This window comes from Cydia fagiglandana, chromosome 13, assembly GCF_963556715.1.
Source record: "Cydia fagiglandana chromosome 13, ilCydFagi1.1, whole genome shotgun sequence".
In the NCBI taxonomy this organism is placed as follows: Eukaryota; Metazoa; Arthropoda; class Insecta; order Lepidoptera; family Tortricidae; genus Cydia; species Cydia fagiglandana.
Window position 1 is genome coordinate 5564801 of NC_085944.1, and position 15399 is coordinate 5580199.

At 36.7% G+C, this 15399-nt stretch overlaps 3 protein-coding genes across 3 annotated transcripts in view; 2 read left to right on the forward strand and 1 right to left on the reverse strand.

The window, feature by feature from the left end:
* The window catches only part of LOC134670107 (essential MCU regulator, mitochondrial), a 117484-nt gene that overhangs the window by 74966 nt on the left and 27119 nt on the right, over positions 1-15399 (forward strand). The gene's annotated exons all lie outside the window — the stretch shown is intronic.
* On the reverse strand, positions 4548-7309 carry LOC134670098 (uncharacterized). Its single transcript, XM_063527786.1, has 2 exons — positions 7062-7309; positions 4548-6977 (listed from the first exon to the last, which is right to left on the reverse strand). The coding sequence occupies exon 2, from the start codon at positions 6973-6975 to the stop codon at positions 5896-5898; it is 1080 nt and encodes a 359-aa protein (XP_063383856.1). The 5' UTR covers positions 6976-6977; positions 7062-7309; the 3' UTR covers positions 4548-5895.
* LOC134670061 (high mobility group protein D-like) lies at positions 11923-14175 on the forward strand. The gene is made up of 4 exons (XM_063527729.1): positions 11923-12072; positions 12717-12879; positions 12970-13113; positions 13199-14175. The coding sequence occupies exons 1-4, from the start codon at positions 11924-11926 to the stop codon at positions 13274-13276; spliced, it is 534 nt and encodes a 177-aa protein (XP_063383799.1). The 5' UTR covers position 11923; the 3' UTR covers positions 13277-14175.

Sequence of the window (15399 nt, forward strand, 5' to 3'; positions counted from 1 at the left end):
CTTTTTTGTAGCCGCTTTGTATGAAGCTAGGGGAACGTTTGCGGTAGGTTAGTAGGGGTTAATATCATTACATAAATAACTCGATGATGTCAATACGTTTGATACAATTCCTTGCACCTTTAGATGCACATACGATTGAATAATGCGTACAGGGCATCAGAGTTTAATATAGGGAAGCACTGTGAGAAAGATCGTTGAATTTCTTCCCTTGAAAAAACGTTAAACCCAACCTATAAGTTGGGTGCGTGTAAAAAATTGGCGTCATTGAATTCCTGTTAATTTTGGACCGTTTAAGTTTTTAGATGTACAAAAAACTTTGGTCAACAACATTATTATTAATAGTCATGTTAATAGTTCGTCCATGTTAATAGTTAAGACTTGGGATGACTGGTCCGTTTAGTAGAGTTACATTTACAAATTGCCCTTATAGCGTCCTTTAAATGAACATAATAGGTATACTCGTATATACAGAAAATCATTAACTCACCATCACCACCAGTCCACCACTTGCCCTTTTTAGGCAAGACAACAGTCACCTGCAATAATATGTTACACAACAAAGAAGGTCGCAAAAATATCTGACACTATCTTATTTGTAGAGCCATAAGAGCGTGTCACATATTTTTGCGGCCTTCGAAGAGTAACATCTTATTGCATTGTATTATTGTAGTACGGGCGATTTTCCGCAGCTAGACGACTGGTGCCTATTTTGCGTGACATTAGGTACCTATCATAAAGTTTATCTTCATTAAGTGTATGAAGATCATTACATTTAAAGAGATACTTACTGCTTAATCTGAACAATACCTATATTTTTGATTACTGTAGGTATTATTGTCCAACATATATCTTCATTTTGGATGGTCTCCATTTGTACAGTTATCAATCTACTCTCCGACAACCCCGACCAATATTAGAACCTTATTGTCATAATAAATTAAGAGGAAAGGGGACGACGTAACGTGACCGCTTTTCTATACAATCATTTTTCTCTCTGGATATCAACATTGTACATAACATTTTTACGCGATTTGATTAGCTATGACTCTTCAATTGGTATTTTTAAAGTTTTTTAGGGTTCCGTACCCAAAGGGTAAAACGGGACCCTATTACTAAGACTTCGCTGTCCGTCCATCCGTCTGTCACCAGGCTGTATCTCACTAGCTAGCTAGATAGTTGAAATTTTCACAGATGATGTATTTCTGTTGCCGCTATAACAACAAATACTAAAAACAGAATAAAATAAAGATTTAAATGGGGCTCCCATACAACAAACGTGATTTTTGACCAAAGTTAAGCAACGTCGGGAGTGGTCAGTACTTGGATGGGTGCCCGTATTTTTTTTGCTTTTTTTTTGTTTGTTTTTTTGCATTATGGTACGGAACCCTTCGTGCGCGAGTCCGACTCGTTTTATTCCACTAACTCTCGGAGCTTATATTTCTATGGAACTTGTTTTTCGCTCCTAACTCAACCTACACCTACCTATACCTAATCAATCAAAATATCCAGGGAGGAAAATGGGGGCTACGTTCCGAAGGCCGTAGGCCTCATTCAGAAGCTAAGGGACTCAACTAAATAATGCCCCGACACCAAAAGGCAACCTCCCCCAGTAGGTAAGGGTTCCTCTAAAATGGTATAAATAAACTTCAGTTTATTTAATTCGTTTTTAGGGTTCCGTACCCAAAGGGTAAAACGGGACCCTATTACTAAGACTTCGCTGTCCGTCCGTCTGTCCGTCCGTCCGTCCGTCTGTCACCAGGCTGTATCTCACGAACCGTGATAGCTAGACAGTTGAAATTTTCACAGATGATGTATTTCTGTTGCCGCTATAACAACAAATACATACTAAAAACAGAATAAAATAAAGATTTAAGTGGGGCTCCCATACAACAAACGTGATTTTTGACCGAAGTTAAGCAACGTCGGGCGGGGTCAGTACTTGGATGGGTGACCGTTTTTTTTTTTGCATTATGGTACGGAACCCTTCGTGCGCGAGTCCGACTCGCACTTGCCCGGTTTTTTAGTTTACTTTATTAGTTTTTAAGACTTTTTTTTATTTTAAATAAATACGACAGTTTTATTGCATGTAGGTATATTTTTTGCCTAAAAAATGATGTAAGTAGGTATACTGAAATAAAAGTAAAACCTCGTATCTCAAAGTGAGCTTCATATTGCGCTTTTCCTTGAGGCATACTATAAGCTCTTTCAAACGCGTCAAGTCGACACGGATTCACTCAAGCAGGTAGTGTTTATTGTATTATTGTTATTCTCTTCCCGGTACATCACGACCCTCGGGCTTTCGGACCCTTGGCCCTATAACGGCACAACTTAGTCGTACACGTGGGAATAAGGGTGCGATATGCGGCGCATTGTCTTTACTTTACTGAAGAATTAAGTGTCTTACTTTACTGTAACTCTTAGGTACTTTACTATTGTAGTTAACAAAAAAAATGTTTTCAGCCCGGATATATAAATGTTTGATCAGTTCCAAAAGCTGATAATAGTGATAATTAAGGTAATATGTAATTATATTTAATAAGTTGTATTAGTAACACCCCTTTAACGAAATATTATTTGATATTTGCCAGTAGCTTTTCGGTGAAGGAAAACATCGTTAGGAAAACGGACTAATCCCAATAAAGCCTAGTTTCCCCTCTGGGTTGGAAGGTCAGATGGCAGTCGCTTCCGTAAAAACTAGTGCCTACGTCAAATCATGGGATAAGTTGTCAAGCGGACCCCAGGCTCTCATGAGCCGTGGCAAAATGCCGGGATAACGCGAGGAAGAAGAAGAGTAACACCTCTTTATTGCACCGGGTGTTAAAAAACCCAAATTCATAAGGGCCTCTAGCCACTATTGCACCCACTAACCCGGGGTTAAGCGGTTAAATCTGGAGTTACCATGGGTTAACAGTTTAAACGGTTAACCCCGGGTTAGTGGGATGGTGACAGTGGCGCCAAGTGTCATATTCAGATTTCCAAAATTGTGTTAGTAGGTAATAGCGATTTCCCTGCGAGGTAGTCCTCATAAAGGCTCATACATACAAGAAATCAATATCTATATAAGTACCTATAAGAAATGCTACGCTGTTCTACTTCAATTACATTGAAATAATAGCACTATAGGCAGGACAGTGGGTCTTAGAGAAGGGTAATAACGATTTCGAGGAGTACCTATACCTAATAAAGGTACTCAATCGTGTAACTATGTAATATGTATAAGTAATTCGCATAGACCTAGTATTGCACGTATTTGGGGTTGAAGAGCCCTTCAACGTGCACACTAGCGCCACAGCTAAATAATCGTGATTATTTAAATTTCACGAAAGATATTGAAAAAAGGGGGCCGCTACGTACTGTATTGTGTATTTAAGTACCTTTGGAATACATCAAACTAGTTTTTTGTGTTGCTGGTTTCGTCGATCTAGGAACTCAAAACAAAAACGGCCGTTTTAACTTTGGACGCATAGATTGACGAATCCAGCAACATAAAAACTAGTCTGATGTATTCAAAAGGTACTTATATACACAATACAGTACGTAGCGGCCCCCTTTTTTCAATATCTTTCGTTAAATTTAAATAATCACGATTATTTAGCTGTGGCGCTAGTGTGCACGTTGAAGGGCTCTTAAATGTACCATTCTAAATCGTTGGATCATAAAGAGATAAACTAGATACATTTACTGTCTTATAAACGGTCTGAACTACTTTGGGGTGTTTGTAAGGAAAATGCGCATGGCGATTTATATACTTGAATTTATTATCGCAAATTGTATGGTATAGAACTTTTCAGTACCTCTACGAGTATGGTAATTCGGTACTCGGCGGGAAGTTATTAACTCGGGATATATTATTGAAGAAACTTAACTTAAACCTTTATTGAACTTAAAATAGAAGTACATAAGGTTCAAACTTCTTTTAAAAAAAAAACCGCCAGTTAACTATCAACTGATTCCCGCCGTGTACGGAATTACTAGTCGCCTTTGAATAACAGCCCTAACCTGAAGCACTATACTAGAATAAGGACGCTAAGCACGTAGAATTTTGTATATTGATCCGCCTGTTCCTGTCTCTAGCGCACGCACGCATACAGGGTGATTCAGGAGACGTGAGCAGAGGGCCTACCGCGAACCAGGTTCGATGTGTTGCCTCCCTATCTCACTTACGTACAAACTTACAAGTGCGACAAAGAAGCAACACGTCGTACGTGGTTCGCGGTAGGCCCTCAGGACCAGCTCAGGACTAATACTGCGCATTTCGTAAATTATAAGCAACTGCTTCGTATCAGTATTAGTGAGGTTAACGTTAATTTTCTAGTCGTGTTAAAAGTTAGTGACTTGTTCTTTTGTAACTAGGAACAGGCTGGTCAATGTACGAAAGTCTACGTGCTTAGCGTCCTTAACTTTATAATGAGTACCTTTAATGTTTTACCCTGTTGAGAATAATGAAAGAAACAGTTTAATCTTCTAATTTCACTTTTATTCTTAAATGTATGCCTACATTTATTCTATGAATACAGTGAATACTTGAATCATAAAACATAGAAAAATACTTTCACAAGTCAAAATAGAAATTTAATCAGTCTCAGAATTTAAAATTATAAAACATAACAACACAAATCATTTTAGACAAATGTGTATTAAAACATAAAATAGTTGAAATCATAGATCTCATTTTTTTTCAAATGTTTTTAACATTTACATAGAGTAAAGAAAATCCTATGGCAATATACAGTAAATCATGATCTTGTCTTATAAGTAAATGTTCTAAATACTTATTTTTGAACAATAAATAATCTTAAATCTAATTCAATACCTATAAAGCATAAACTACTGTAAGGGCTAAATTGGGCGTTAAATGTTGAAGTAAAATGGTCAATATTGGGTAAAATCTACTCGTAATGTAACATACATTTTATATGATATTGCCATCCAAACTAAAACAGTGACACATAACATACTTCAAGCCTCTACAATTTCTACAGTTTAGCCACAGAATAAATAATAGTACTAGGTACAGAAGACTCACTCTCCAAAACGCGTCTGTTATGATCAGCACAGATATGGCCGCTAGGTGGCGACAGCGCCACGCGCGGCTTATGGCTTTCCCCAAAATTGGGGTGGAACGGATGTACTTTTAGCTACCTGTAACAAAGCGATGAAATCGCAGAGTGAGCCACGCCTGGTTTAGCCAAGAATTTATCCTTGGAGAAAAGGCAGAGATTCATACTGTTTCTTATAATAGGCATTTTGTTTCTAATGTTACCAATAAATTGGACCAGCCAAACTATATACAAATAACATGTGTGATACATTAAAATTTGGATGACTACACATATTATGCCTGATTACATAGCAAATATATAGCTACCACAAGGATTTCCCTATCATAATTACCACCTTACAAATATAGTTTTGATTATATTTAATGTGATATTATAACTTAAAGTTTAGTATGCCACATAAACAGTTGTGTATTAGCATTGAGAAAATAACATTGATTTTTATAACTTGAAAGAGAGCTATACACTTGTAGTACCTATACAAAACTAGGAGTGACTTTGCCAAATAGAAGTTTAGAGTTTAGAGGCAAAGAAAGTCCTAGGTTTCCTGTCCAGTCCAGGCAGGAAGGACATATAGGAAGACGGCAAGCTTGGATAGTTGCCTACATTGCCTCTGATATTAATCCACCCCTGTGTGAACTTGAGACTATCTTTTTATATTCAAATATTTCATATTGAAGGATTTTTTATCACTTCCATGGTCCAAATTGATCACACATTGAACCAATATCACATTAATATGCCAACAAAGCAGAATATGCCTATATTGAAGAATACAAAAGCACTTTTTCACTGAAACAGGGCACTGCCAAATGTTTAACAATGTTTCTGTCTTTTACGTTTGTTCCTGTCTGAAAATGGGTTTTGCACTGTTTTTGTTTGGAGGAACTTTCTTCTTTGGTGAGAACAGAGCAATATTCAACGCATTCATTTTTCTCAGGAAACAGGGATAGGATATTTCTTTGTCCTTAATTCCTTCTTTCGCCAAATACATTTTATATCCTAAATACACCTCTTTACCTGAATTGAAGTTAATGTCAAGGTATTCTTTTTCAGATTTACCATGAAAGTAGTGCGAGGGCAGTTTGGGCAAATTCTTTAAATATGTTTCAACATGTATCAACTTTTCTCTATTATATCTTTCTTTGTTATTTTTTCGAACCGGCGTAGAAACAACACCATGTTCATTGGCTTTCTCGATCCAGCCCAAAACTGTTTTTTCCCCGAGACCGAGGGTGTTTAAGAACATCTTTTTGCAAACCGGCCAGTGCTGATTGTTTATCTTCAGTGAATATTTAATAGTTCTGTGTCTCCGAGACTCACCGTTCGGTACAGTTGTAGTTCTTGTATAATATATGTTTACTAAAGCACTAATGTATGCTTTTCTTTGGGCCCAAGTCATTTCAGACCAAAAGCTGTCAAAGCATTCCTGTCGGGACTCATCATCTAACTGGTCACATTTTCTCTTTGAGCTTTTGTGGCACACACGTGACATGCAGGCCGGGCCCATGACCCTCTTCTTTCTTTCTTCATAACCTACTTTTACGCCTTTTATCCGTTTCTGGGTCAAATAAGGCTTACCTTGTTCTCTAGCTTTCTTCACCTTATTTATTTCCCAAGTTGACGTATCACGTATTTTTTTCCTAGATCTTTTGAGCTTGGGTAAGCCTGGAGTATCTTGCATAGCCTGCAAACGTTCTGAATCGAAGTATTTACTGTTTTTAACCAATGCCATCATGAGAGAGTAACCTCGATTTGGCTGCTGTTGTTGTATTTGTTGTGGTACTTGTTGTTGTGGTAATTGTTGTTGAGGTATTTGTTGTTGTTGTGGTGGTGGTAAAACTTGCTGATGATGAGGAATTTGCTGAATTTGGGGATGTTGTAGCGGTGGTGGATGTGGATGCGGATTCATCATTTCTACAAAGAAAAACAATCACCGCTAATCAATCGAAACAAAAGACGAAAGATATGAAATACGTCAGATTTACTTTGCAAACTCACCTAAAAATTGTCAAAACAAATGAAAATATAGAGATATTCACGATTTCGCATGAAACACGGCTTTATTAGTATTATCGTCAAGCTACGAGCGATTCGCGGAGCGACAAGCGACGTGGCGGTGAAAGGCTATGCTATCCCAAGAGCGAGCGTCAGCCCGTACAATCGACATAGTTACATTTTCTATACATTTACTTTGTGCATTCACCGCACCGGGCTGCGTCACCTCCGCTATCGCTTGCGCTCCAAAACCGCTTTGCTTCACTCCACCCCGCCCCCGTCCATAGTATAATAGTATACATGCGCTTGTTTCTCGATTCGATTAGCGTTTCCGCCGTCATTTGAAGTTTCATTCGCTGTCAAATGCAGACATGTTTTATCTTATCTGTGACATGTGTGTGAATGAGATAAAATACATAAAATTGTATCTACGTGTCTTCTTCTAGTATTCATAGAAATTCAATATTTTCAAGGAATATCTGACTAAATCAGCGCCAAATTCAAAGAGTTTTCCTGAAATTGATTTTAATTACTATTCACATTTTTACAATCGGTTTCAAAGAAGGAAGAGACTCCCGATTTGACGAAATATTTTCATAATGCTTATTTTAGGGCACCGTAGTCAACTAGGAACCCTTATCGGAAATAATAGCTCTATGTGATATATGGTGACACTGTCTAGGGAAAAATATAGTCTGTAAAGCCATTTTTGTCAGTAGTAAAAAGCGGCAAGTTTAATATAAGTTATAAATGTTATCGTCTCATAGAAAATTAGAATTTTGCGCCTTTTTCTTCTGACAAAGTTGTTTGACCGGCTATACATAACTCAAGGCAGCTTTGTCGATAGAAAAGTAAGTAGAGTGAACCAAAACGAGGAAGATTTGAGGGGGGGTTAATTATGACCATAGGGCAAATGCGCTCTACTAGTAATACTAGTATACCAGTGATGAACATGAACACACGGATAGATGCAATTCCAGCGAGGTAATTTTTTCCCTAGAGAGTTGAAAAGACGTCGTACAGTACAGTCAACAACAGAGCTATGAATACAGGCAAAGTGCCAAAAATATGTATACACGACCTTAATGTACAGGCAATAAAGTACTGTATACATATTTTTGACACTTTGCCTGTATTCATAGCTCTGTTGTTGACTGTACATATATACACAACTGACTTTGCATAGGTAAAATGACAGAAACATGTTATGGGGTAATACCGGACTATCTGTCACCGATTTATTTAACCCTTATCTTGGCAAGGCTCAAAATATCTTAAATATAAACATTTTTTTAGTTTTTTGTCACCTTTGGAGCATACTAGACTATTAAAAAATAAGAAAAAAAATCCAGGATTTTCTAGTTTCGGAAAATCATATGTATCATATTTGATACAATGCCAATAACTCGACAAAATAGTTACCTACTTTTTAGAAGAAAAATGAAGATTTTAATAAAAATAAAACATGTAATGCAACAGAAATTAGCATTTACTGCTAATTAAACGCAATCTAAAGCATCAGATGACTATTAAACCTGTAAAAATAAATTATATCTACGAATACCTGATCACATGGGCGGAAAATTAGATCCCGTAAAGTTTCAAAAAAGTCGTCAGCAAAAAGTTGGGTAAAATATGAAAAGTAAACAAATAATTAAAAGCAAAAAAAATACATGTTTTTTACTTTGGGGCCATTTTTTGCCAAACACATATTTTTCCGTGCTACGGGCTACGGCGTAGCAATAATGCTACAGCGTACGAATATATAGTTAAATAACATCTAGTACTTAAAAAAATCAAAGTTTAATAACTAAATAATACGACAACTAATATTAAATAATTGAAGCATGTTTTGTAACCCCACAAAAATAACAAAGTAAAAAAATCATGTAAAAATATTTTGACGATAACTTGGCAATGTATTAAATGTAATACAATCCTTTCGATATGTACATTTCTGAGTTCTCGGCAGTGTATCAAATATAATACATAACAGTTTCATGTAAGGTTCTGTGTATTAAATGTTTTTAAATTCGAAGGCATTGTAAATATGTATGCACTAAGAGACAGTAAAGATATCAAAATGTAGATTATGGAAAAATATATACTAACATAAGAAATAAATGCAAAACTTCCAGTACGAACCGAAATCTATTGTTTCCGCGGCGCCATGTTGATTATTACTAATTAATTTACAATAACACTCGTGTCAATTATTTTTTTCTATAAGTAAGGAGGGTAGCTCGACATATTGATGGCAGAATTATTGTGTTAGGTAATAAAGTGAACCTGCTAGATTTTTTTAAGTTCCATGTATCACGGGTGTTACGATGCCAAGATAAGGGTTAATAGGGACCTTTGCATAAGCAGTATCTACCTTACCTACATTTGAGCTTAATCCTACGGTACGGAAAAATAAACCGCATGGGCCTGAAACAAAATAATATGGCTATGGAATAAGTACGTGTGCTATAAATGAGGTAACATGACGATAATTGTAAGGGGAAGGGGTACTAATAAATTTAACGGATATGGCGTACTGCGCTCATAGCTAACGTGCCAATCGTAACGCTCCGTAGCGTATCGTAGTCATCTCTCTATCACTCTTCTATATTAGTGCGACAGTGACAATTGTGTTTTGTTCGCTACTCAGCGTTAACAATTGGCACGTTGGCTACGCGCCCAACGTCCATGATTCCTATTGGGCTACTAATACCGTGGACCCGAATAAACGTTTGCCTATTAGGTACCTTATTCACTTACATTTGGTTTCTAACGGAAGGAATGTGAGGTAAAGTTAAGATAAAGGGGACCGTTCGATCAGCACAAGATGTTTTTCTATTCCATTCTCCTCTATCTTTCGTCACCTCAGCACTCACTTTTCTTTCTTTCTCATATCCTACAAAAATTTACTGACAAAAGGGGACCGATCGAATAAGAGTATTAAATCGCGTAGTATTCACGTGTCCGGACTTGCCTCCTAGACGAAGTTTGACGGGTAAACTAATTCCTCGTTTTAATCCCACTATATACACAAGTCGCAATGTAACACTTAATTTAGACTTTGTCAGTGAATAAAATCCCCCGACCGAGTTAATTGACAAGATTATTTTTAACACTTTAAACTCTCGCGTTTTGTACACATATTTAATTTCACAAACGGGTCTACCGCGATATAATTTCATTGTTTTTACCTTTAATTCCGACGTTTCAGCTGAGTTGCACCAGCTGTGACATTGAATTTATATCGCGCTAGGCCCGTTTGTGTAATTAAATAAGATTATTTTTATATGATTATATGAAATTAGGTGCAAGAAAATGTGAATCCAATAAAACTCAACCTGGAAAAGGCGCCCTAGTTAGTCCTACTCGCCCCAATACTTACATTGCATATTCACTTTACTTAGTACCCATGGCGTGTGGATACTTTAGGTCCGTGGTGGATACATTCAGTTACAGAGAGTAACAGGACAGGATACAACACACCCTGATCTCGAGTGCAACTGCAAACATTGGTGCAACTTGCAAGCATCTATCTAATATATAGGTGGACTGACTTCTCTACATTAAGCATTATAAAAATCCAATGCCTTAAATAGGTAGGTAATAAATGAAGAAGTACAACTTTGACCATATTCAACGTAAATATGCGATTGAATAAAACTGCCTGCTTCTAACTGCTAACACACTAACGTAGGTTGTATATAAGTACTTGTACCTACATACCAAATATAGTTCATACTTCTTTTCTACCGCAATGATGGTAAAAGTACACAAAAGCATATTAGACATCTGCAACCTCAGAGGTATCACATGTGCGTCGATCCTTTATATGGAGGTTTCGATACTTTCGATGGATTTCAATTCTCAATGCATTTGACCCAATTTGAGACTTGTCATCAGTGAACGCATATATTTAGCTTGTCATGGTCTATCTTGTCTTGTAACTTACCTGTAACTAAAATATGGGTAACTTATAATAATTATCCTAGATTCCTACTAGGAAATCCCTGAGGAGTCCAGTCTCACTTAAGTGCTGAAGCAAGCGTTTAATTAGTGCTTAATTGACAGAAACATTTAAACTTAAATGTCTTACAAGATAAATTTGTAACTCGAATACGATACGATACCACTTTGGGTAAACATTCGGCAAGTTGCAAGATAAGGCCGTAAATTTACGATTGTACGTTTGTATGGGTTTTCTCCTCTCCATGTTTTCTCATATATCTAGGGCGATAATGCGTTGTCGTTACAGAAGCTTGGAGTAAACCAATGTAGGTTACGTACACATTCATCGTAATGTATTACAAATAGGTACAACACCCTTATATGCGTTGAAATAAAAACTACTTCATGGTTCCTACAAAATATCAAATCGTAAACAAACGCATCGCATCTGCCATTCAAGTGCTATGTTTTATTGGCATCTCTTTCTCACCACGTTTGCCGCGCTTTTGGTGTTTTCATAATAAACGTTGGCGGCATTTAAAATGAGGCGCGAGTTAATTTTGGTAGTATGCTGGTAAAGGGATACTCGAAGGACTGGGTCACTTTTTGATGTACTTATAATAATTTTGTTAGAAAAGTGTCAAGGAAAAAATAAATTGTATCGAGTTTCACTGATTCCTTTCGATTTTCGACCAATATAACACTATATTCCTAACAAAAATGCAGAATAAAATTTCTGAAGTAAATGTATGAAGCACGTTTTGATTAAGAACTTTCTGACTTACGTGCACACAATAAGGTTGAAATTTCTTAAATCCTATTTTTCAGCCTATCACGGATATACGTAGTACACGATACAATGACGAGCGCGTGCAGTTGGCAGCATTGAATTCGTCAGCCAATCACAGGCGTCGTAGATGGCGCTGTACAGTGACGCGAGCCGACCCCCAAGCTGCCTTGCTCTGGGAACTTTGCTTCGAGCTCCATACATTTTCTTCTGGCTCTCTACAGTCTGCAGTTTGGTTGTGCACCAGTTCAAAAAATATTTCAAAATTTTTGCCATCAGGTAAGTTTAATTATTTTTCTAATCAAAGTTAAGTGTTTTACTGTGTTTAGTAGTGTTTATAATCGTGTATTTCTTAAAATTAGAATTCGTTCCACGTTGGAATTCTCGTTCAAACATGGCTATAGGCTTCGCCATACTTTCTTAGTACGCGTGGGTACGGAGGACGCCTCATTTTCAATAATTTATTTCTCTCATCTTTTCCATTGAAGGTCCGAATCACTTCTTCTACAAGTTATAGCTTAATAGTGAATAGATTATTCGGTAATGATGTCATGTACAGTTATTGCGTACTTTCGACATAAAACGTGAAAACAAAATGGCTCGTTCGACCCAAGCTTAGGCCAGTGAACTCGTTATATGGGTGATAACCGATTCAGACGTTTTCTACATTAAATTGTTTAGTAATATAGTGCATTTTGTTGTTTTTAGTCGTAATTATCGATTTCTTTCAATAGAGATTGTGTAATTACAGTAATATGAGCCCTTTAAGCGTTTCCCGCCAAAACGACGCCCTTACTGTACCATGTATGAAGTCGTCGCGTATTTCGCCGCTCGGTTTGTGGAAGGCATGGCCCGGATAACCTGTTGCCTTTCATAAACGAGCTTTTTTTCTTGATTTTCATTATTTAATTCTTTCTTCGCAGGAAAAAAAATAAAATGACGGACAAGCCCAAGCGTCCTATGTCAGCTTACATGCTGTGGCTCAACAGTGCCAGAGAACAGATAAAGTCCGAAAACCCCGGACTTAAAGTCACCGAAATCGCCAAAAAAGGTGGTGAAATATGGCGGGGGATGAAGGACAAGAGTGTAAGTTCACCTCTACATTTTCCATTGTCTCTATACTTATACCTAATTACGGATTCCGTTATTTATAATTTTTACTATTTTTTCATTCAGGTGTGGGAAGAGAAGGCGGCAAAAGCAAAGGAGCAGTACACAAAGGACCTAGAGTCATATAATGCGAACGGCGGCGGCGGTGAGGGTGGAGGCAAGAAGGCGCAGAAGCGAGGAAAGAAGGCCGGCAAAAAGGCGGCAGCACCCGTAAGTTAAATCCCTTGTTCTATTGAAATTTCCTTTATTATTTTGTTTATCAAGGTGAAGCTTAATGAACTGTTTTTGTTTGTAGAAAACAAAGAAGAAGAAGGAGGAGTCCGAGGAGGAGGATGGTGATGACGATGATGAGGAGGAAGAGGAAAGCGAATGATCTCCCTGCCGCTAAGACTTGTTCATAATGAGTAATTTACTTGGACTTAATTTATTACAAAGTAAAACTGGACTGATTTTCCAAAATCTGTGTTAACACTGATTTGGATTATGCACATGCATTTGTATTTGTCTGGATTATAAATTGGGAAACAAGTATGAATTGTCTTGTATCCTGCTATGTTCATATGAATTGAAAAACATTGTGTTATAATTTCTAATTGACATTCTATCTTGACTTTAGATTAATTTTAATTAAAGTGCATTGTAATGCAGAGTTTGGAAAATGTCCAATGGCTAAGGCAAATTTAGGTCTAAGCCTCACAAAAAAAATAATGTTAAGTGTTAGCATGTATACACTGGGGAATTTGTACAGTTAGCCCTCCCTCGTTAAGTTCGCTGTGACTGGACACCTTTACTTGTACCTCAACTGGTTTTACCCAAACTGACTTGTAATACTGACTGTAGCTGTGCTTCAATATTATGCCATAACTCAGTGTTAATGTAAATCTTTATTATAAGTATACATGGACAAGTGGTTTTTGGTCAGATCTTACACAGAAAAGTAAATTTAGAGACTTATTTCATGGAAGGATGTGACAGCTTATTGTTAATTAAAACCTACCTCTTCTCATTGTAAATTTCAATGCTGATAATGGTACCAAACTTAAGCTAAGAACAGAAAGCATGGGGCAAGCCTCCATGCCGAGCAATTTAAATAATTTAGGAAATTGATGTGTATGTTGTAATTTTAGTTAGTTAATAGGTAGGTTTTCGATGTGATTTGTCTCTCAAATTTTACATTTGTGTTATTTTGTAAATGAGAATTAGCATTCCTCATGTCAATACGGATTTTACATGTTCAATAAAGTAATTTCATATAAAATACTTCTATTTTTCGATTCGTCTTTTCATTCTTCATGTTCTTGGACCCGGTTTTGAAGTTTGGTGAGGTAAATTGCAGTCCATATATTCTTGGTTTGCAAATTACTTCGTCAACTTCATTCAGATAGTTGGCGGCATTTGCTTTGCTTGTAAACAGTACACTCCTTTGGGGGAAGCCAACGGACCTTGTACGAAAACGCGATCTTGTACTCTTCGTAATAAGGTCGTGGTTTTGTACTGGATTCACCCAATGCAGTGTTCTACTGTAGTACAGTCTACAGCAAATGCCTGCACAGATGAGAGCTCGTCTCAAATATACCGAATTTCTTTTAATGTAACTAAAGTTTGAAGGCATTATTACGTTCATGGTATTATCTGTTGTAAACTGTACATAACTGTTGGCCTACATAGTCTTCAAAAGTGAATAAAAAATCGACACGATAATGCACCGACATTTATATGAAGCCAAGCCAATGAAACAAAATGGTGACCGCGTCCTCGAGTGATTATTATTACTACGAAGTCACGTGCTATCTTATTGATTATTTTTACGTGAGAGGTGCTCGTGTAGGCATACGATGATTTGTATTCATGCGTAATCCAATTATGTGTGTAGTTTGATTCGTAATAAAAATGTCGATTAGGAAAGTCCGAATACCCAAAATGTGTATAATAAATTGAAGACAAAGGGAGATATTGTCACGTCAACAAATATGACAAATCATTATATTCCGGATGTCTAGTTTGGCCCATGTTATTAATATTATAGGTTTACAGATATTATTTACATTATGTTTTGACCCAAATTATAAAAGCCATTATCGAATTTACATTATTAAAAAAATAGGGCAGGGCAGAGCGGCCATCTTGAATTAGTGTTGCCAGTAGTAAACCACATTTCTTTCGAGCTTTTCATTTCAATCGATACTTTTTTTCTGGTTTTTAAAGGCCTGTCCAGATGAGAACAACTTTTTTTCTAATCTGATTAAATTGTTCGATCAAATCAGTTGGTGGGCATTTCCATTTTAAGTTGTACCATGACTCACTTGACGAGTTGAAAATAAAATCTGGATTATTTGGTACTTTTTTATGTGATTCTATGAGTAAATATATTCTAGTTTACGAAACACAAAAGAGAATCGTCATATTTTTAGCATAAACCAGTTAAAATTAATATTTAATAGGATGAGGGAGGTTTTTTGCGGTCCGTTTGGTTACAAATGGTTTTTGAAATAGTCA

Excerpts from the sequence above, each read along its gene's own strand:
- LOC134670061 (XM_063527729.1), top strand. The coding sequence starts at position 11,924 with ATGGCGCTGTACAGTGACGCGAGCCGACCCCCAAGCTGCCTTGCTCTG. Across the intron at positions 12,073-12,716 it reads TTCAAAATTTTTGCCATCAG|GAAAAAAAATAAAATGACGG; the intron begins GTAAGTTTAATT and ends CTTTCTTCGCAG. Across the intron at positions 12,880-12,969 it reads GGGGGATGAAGGACAAGAGT|GTGTGGGAAGAGAAGGCGGC; the intron begins GTAAGTTCACCT and ends TTTTTCATTCAG.
- LOC134670098 (XM_063527786.1), bottom strand. The coding sequence starts at position 6,975 with ATGATGAATCCGCATCCACATCCACCACCGCTACAACATCCCCAAATT.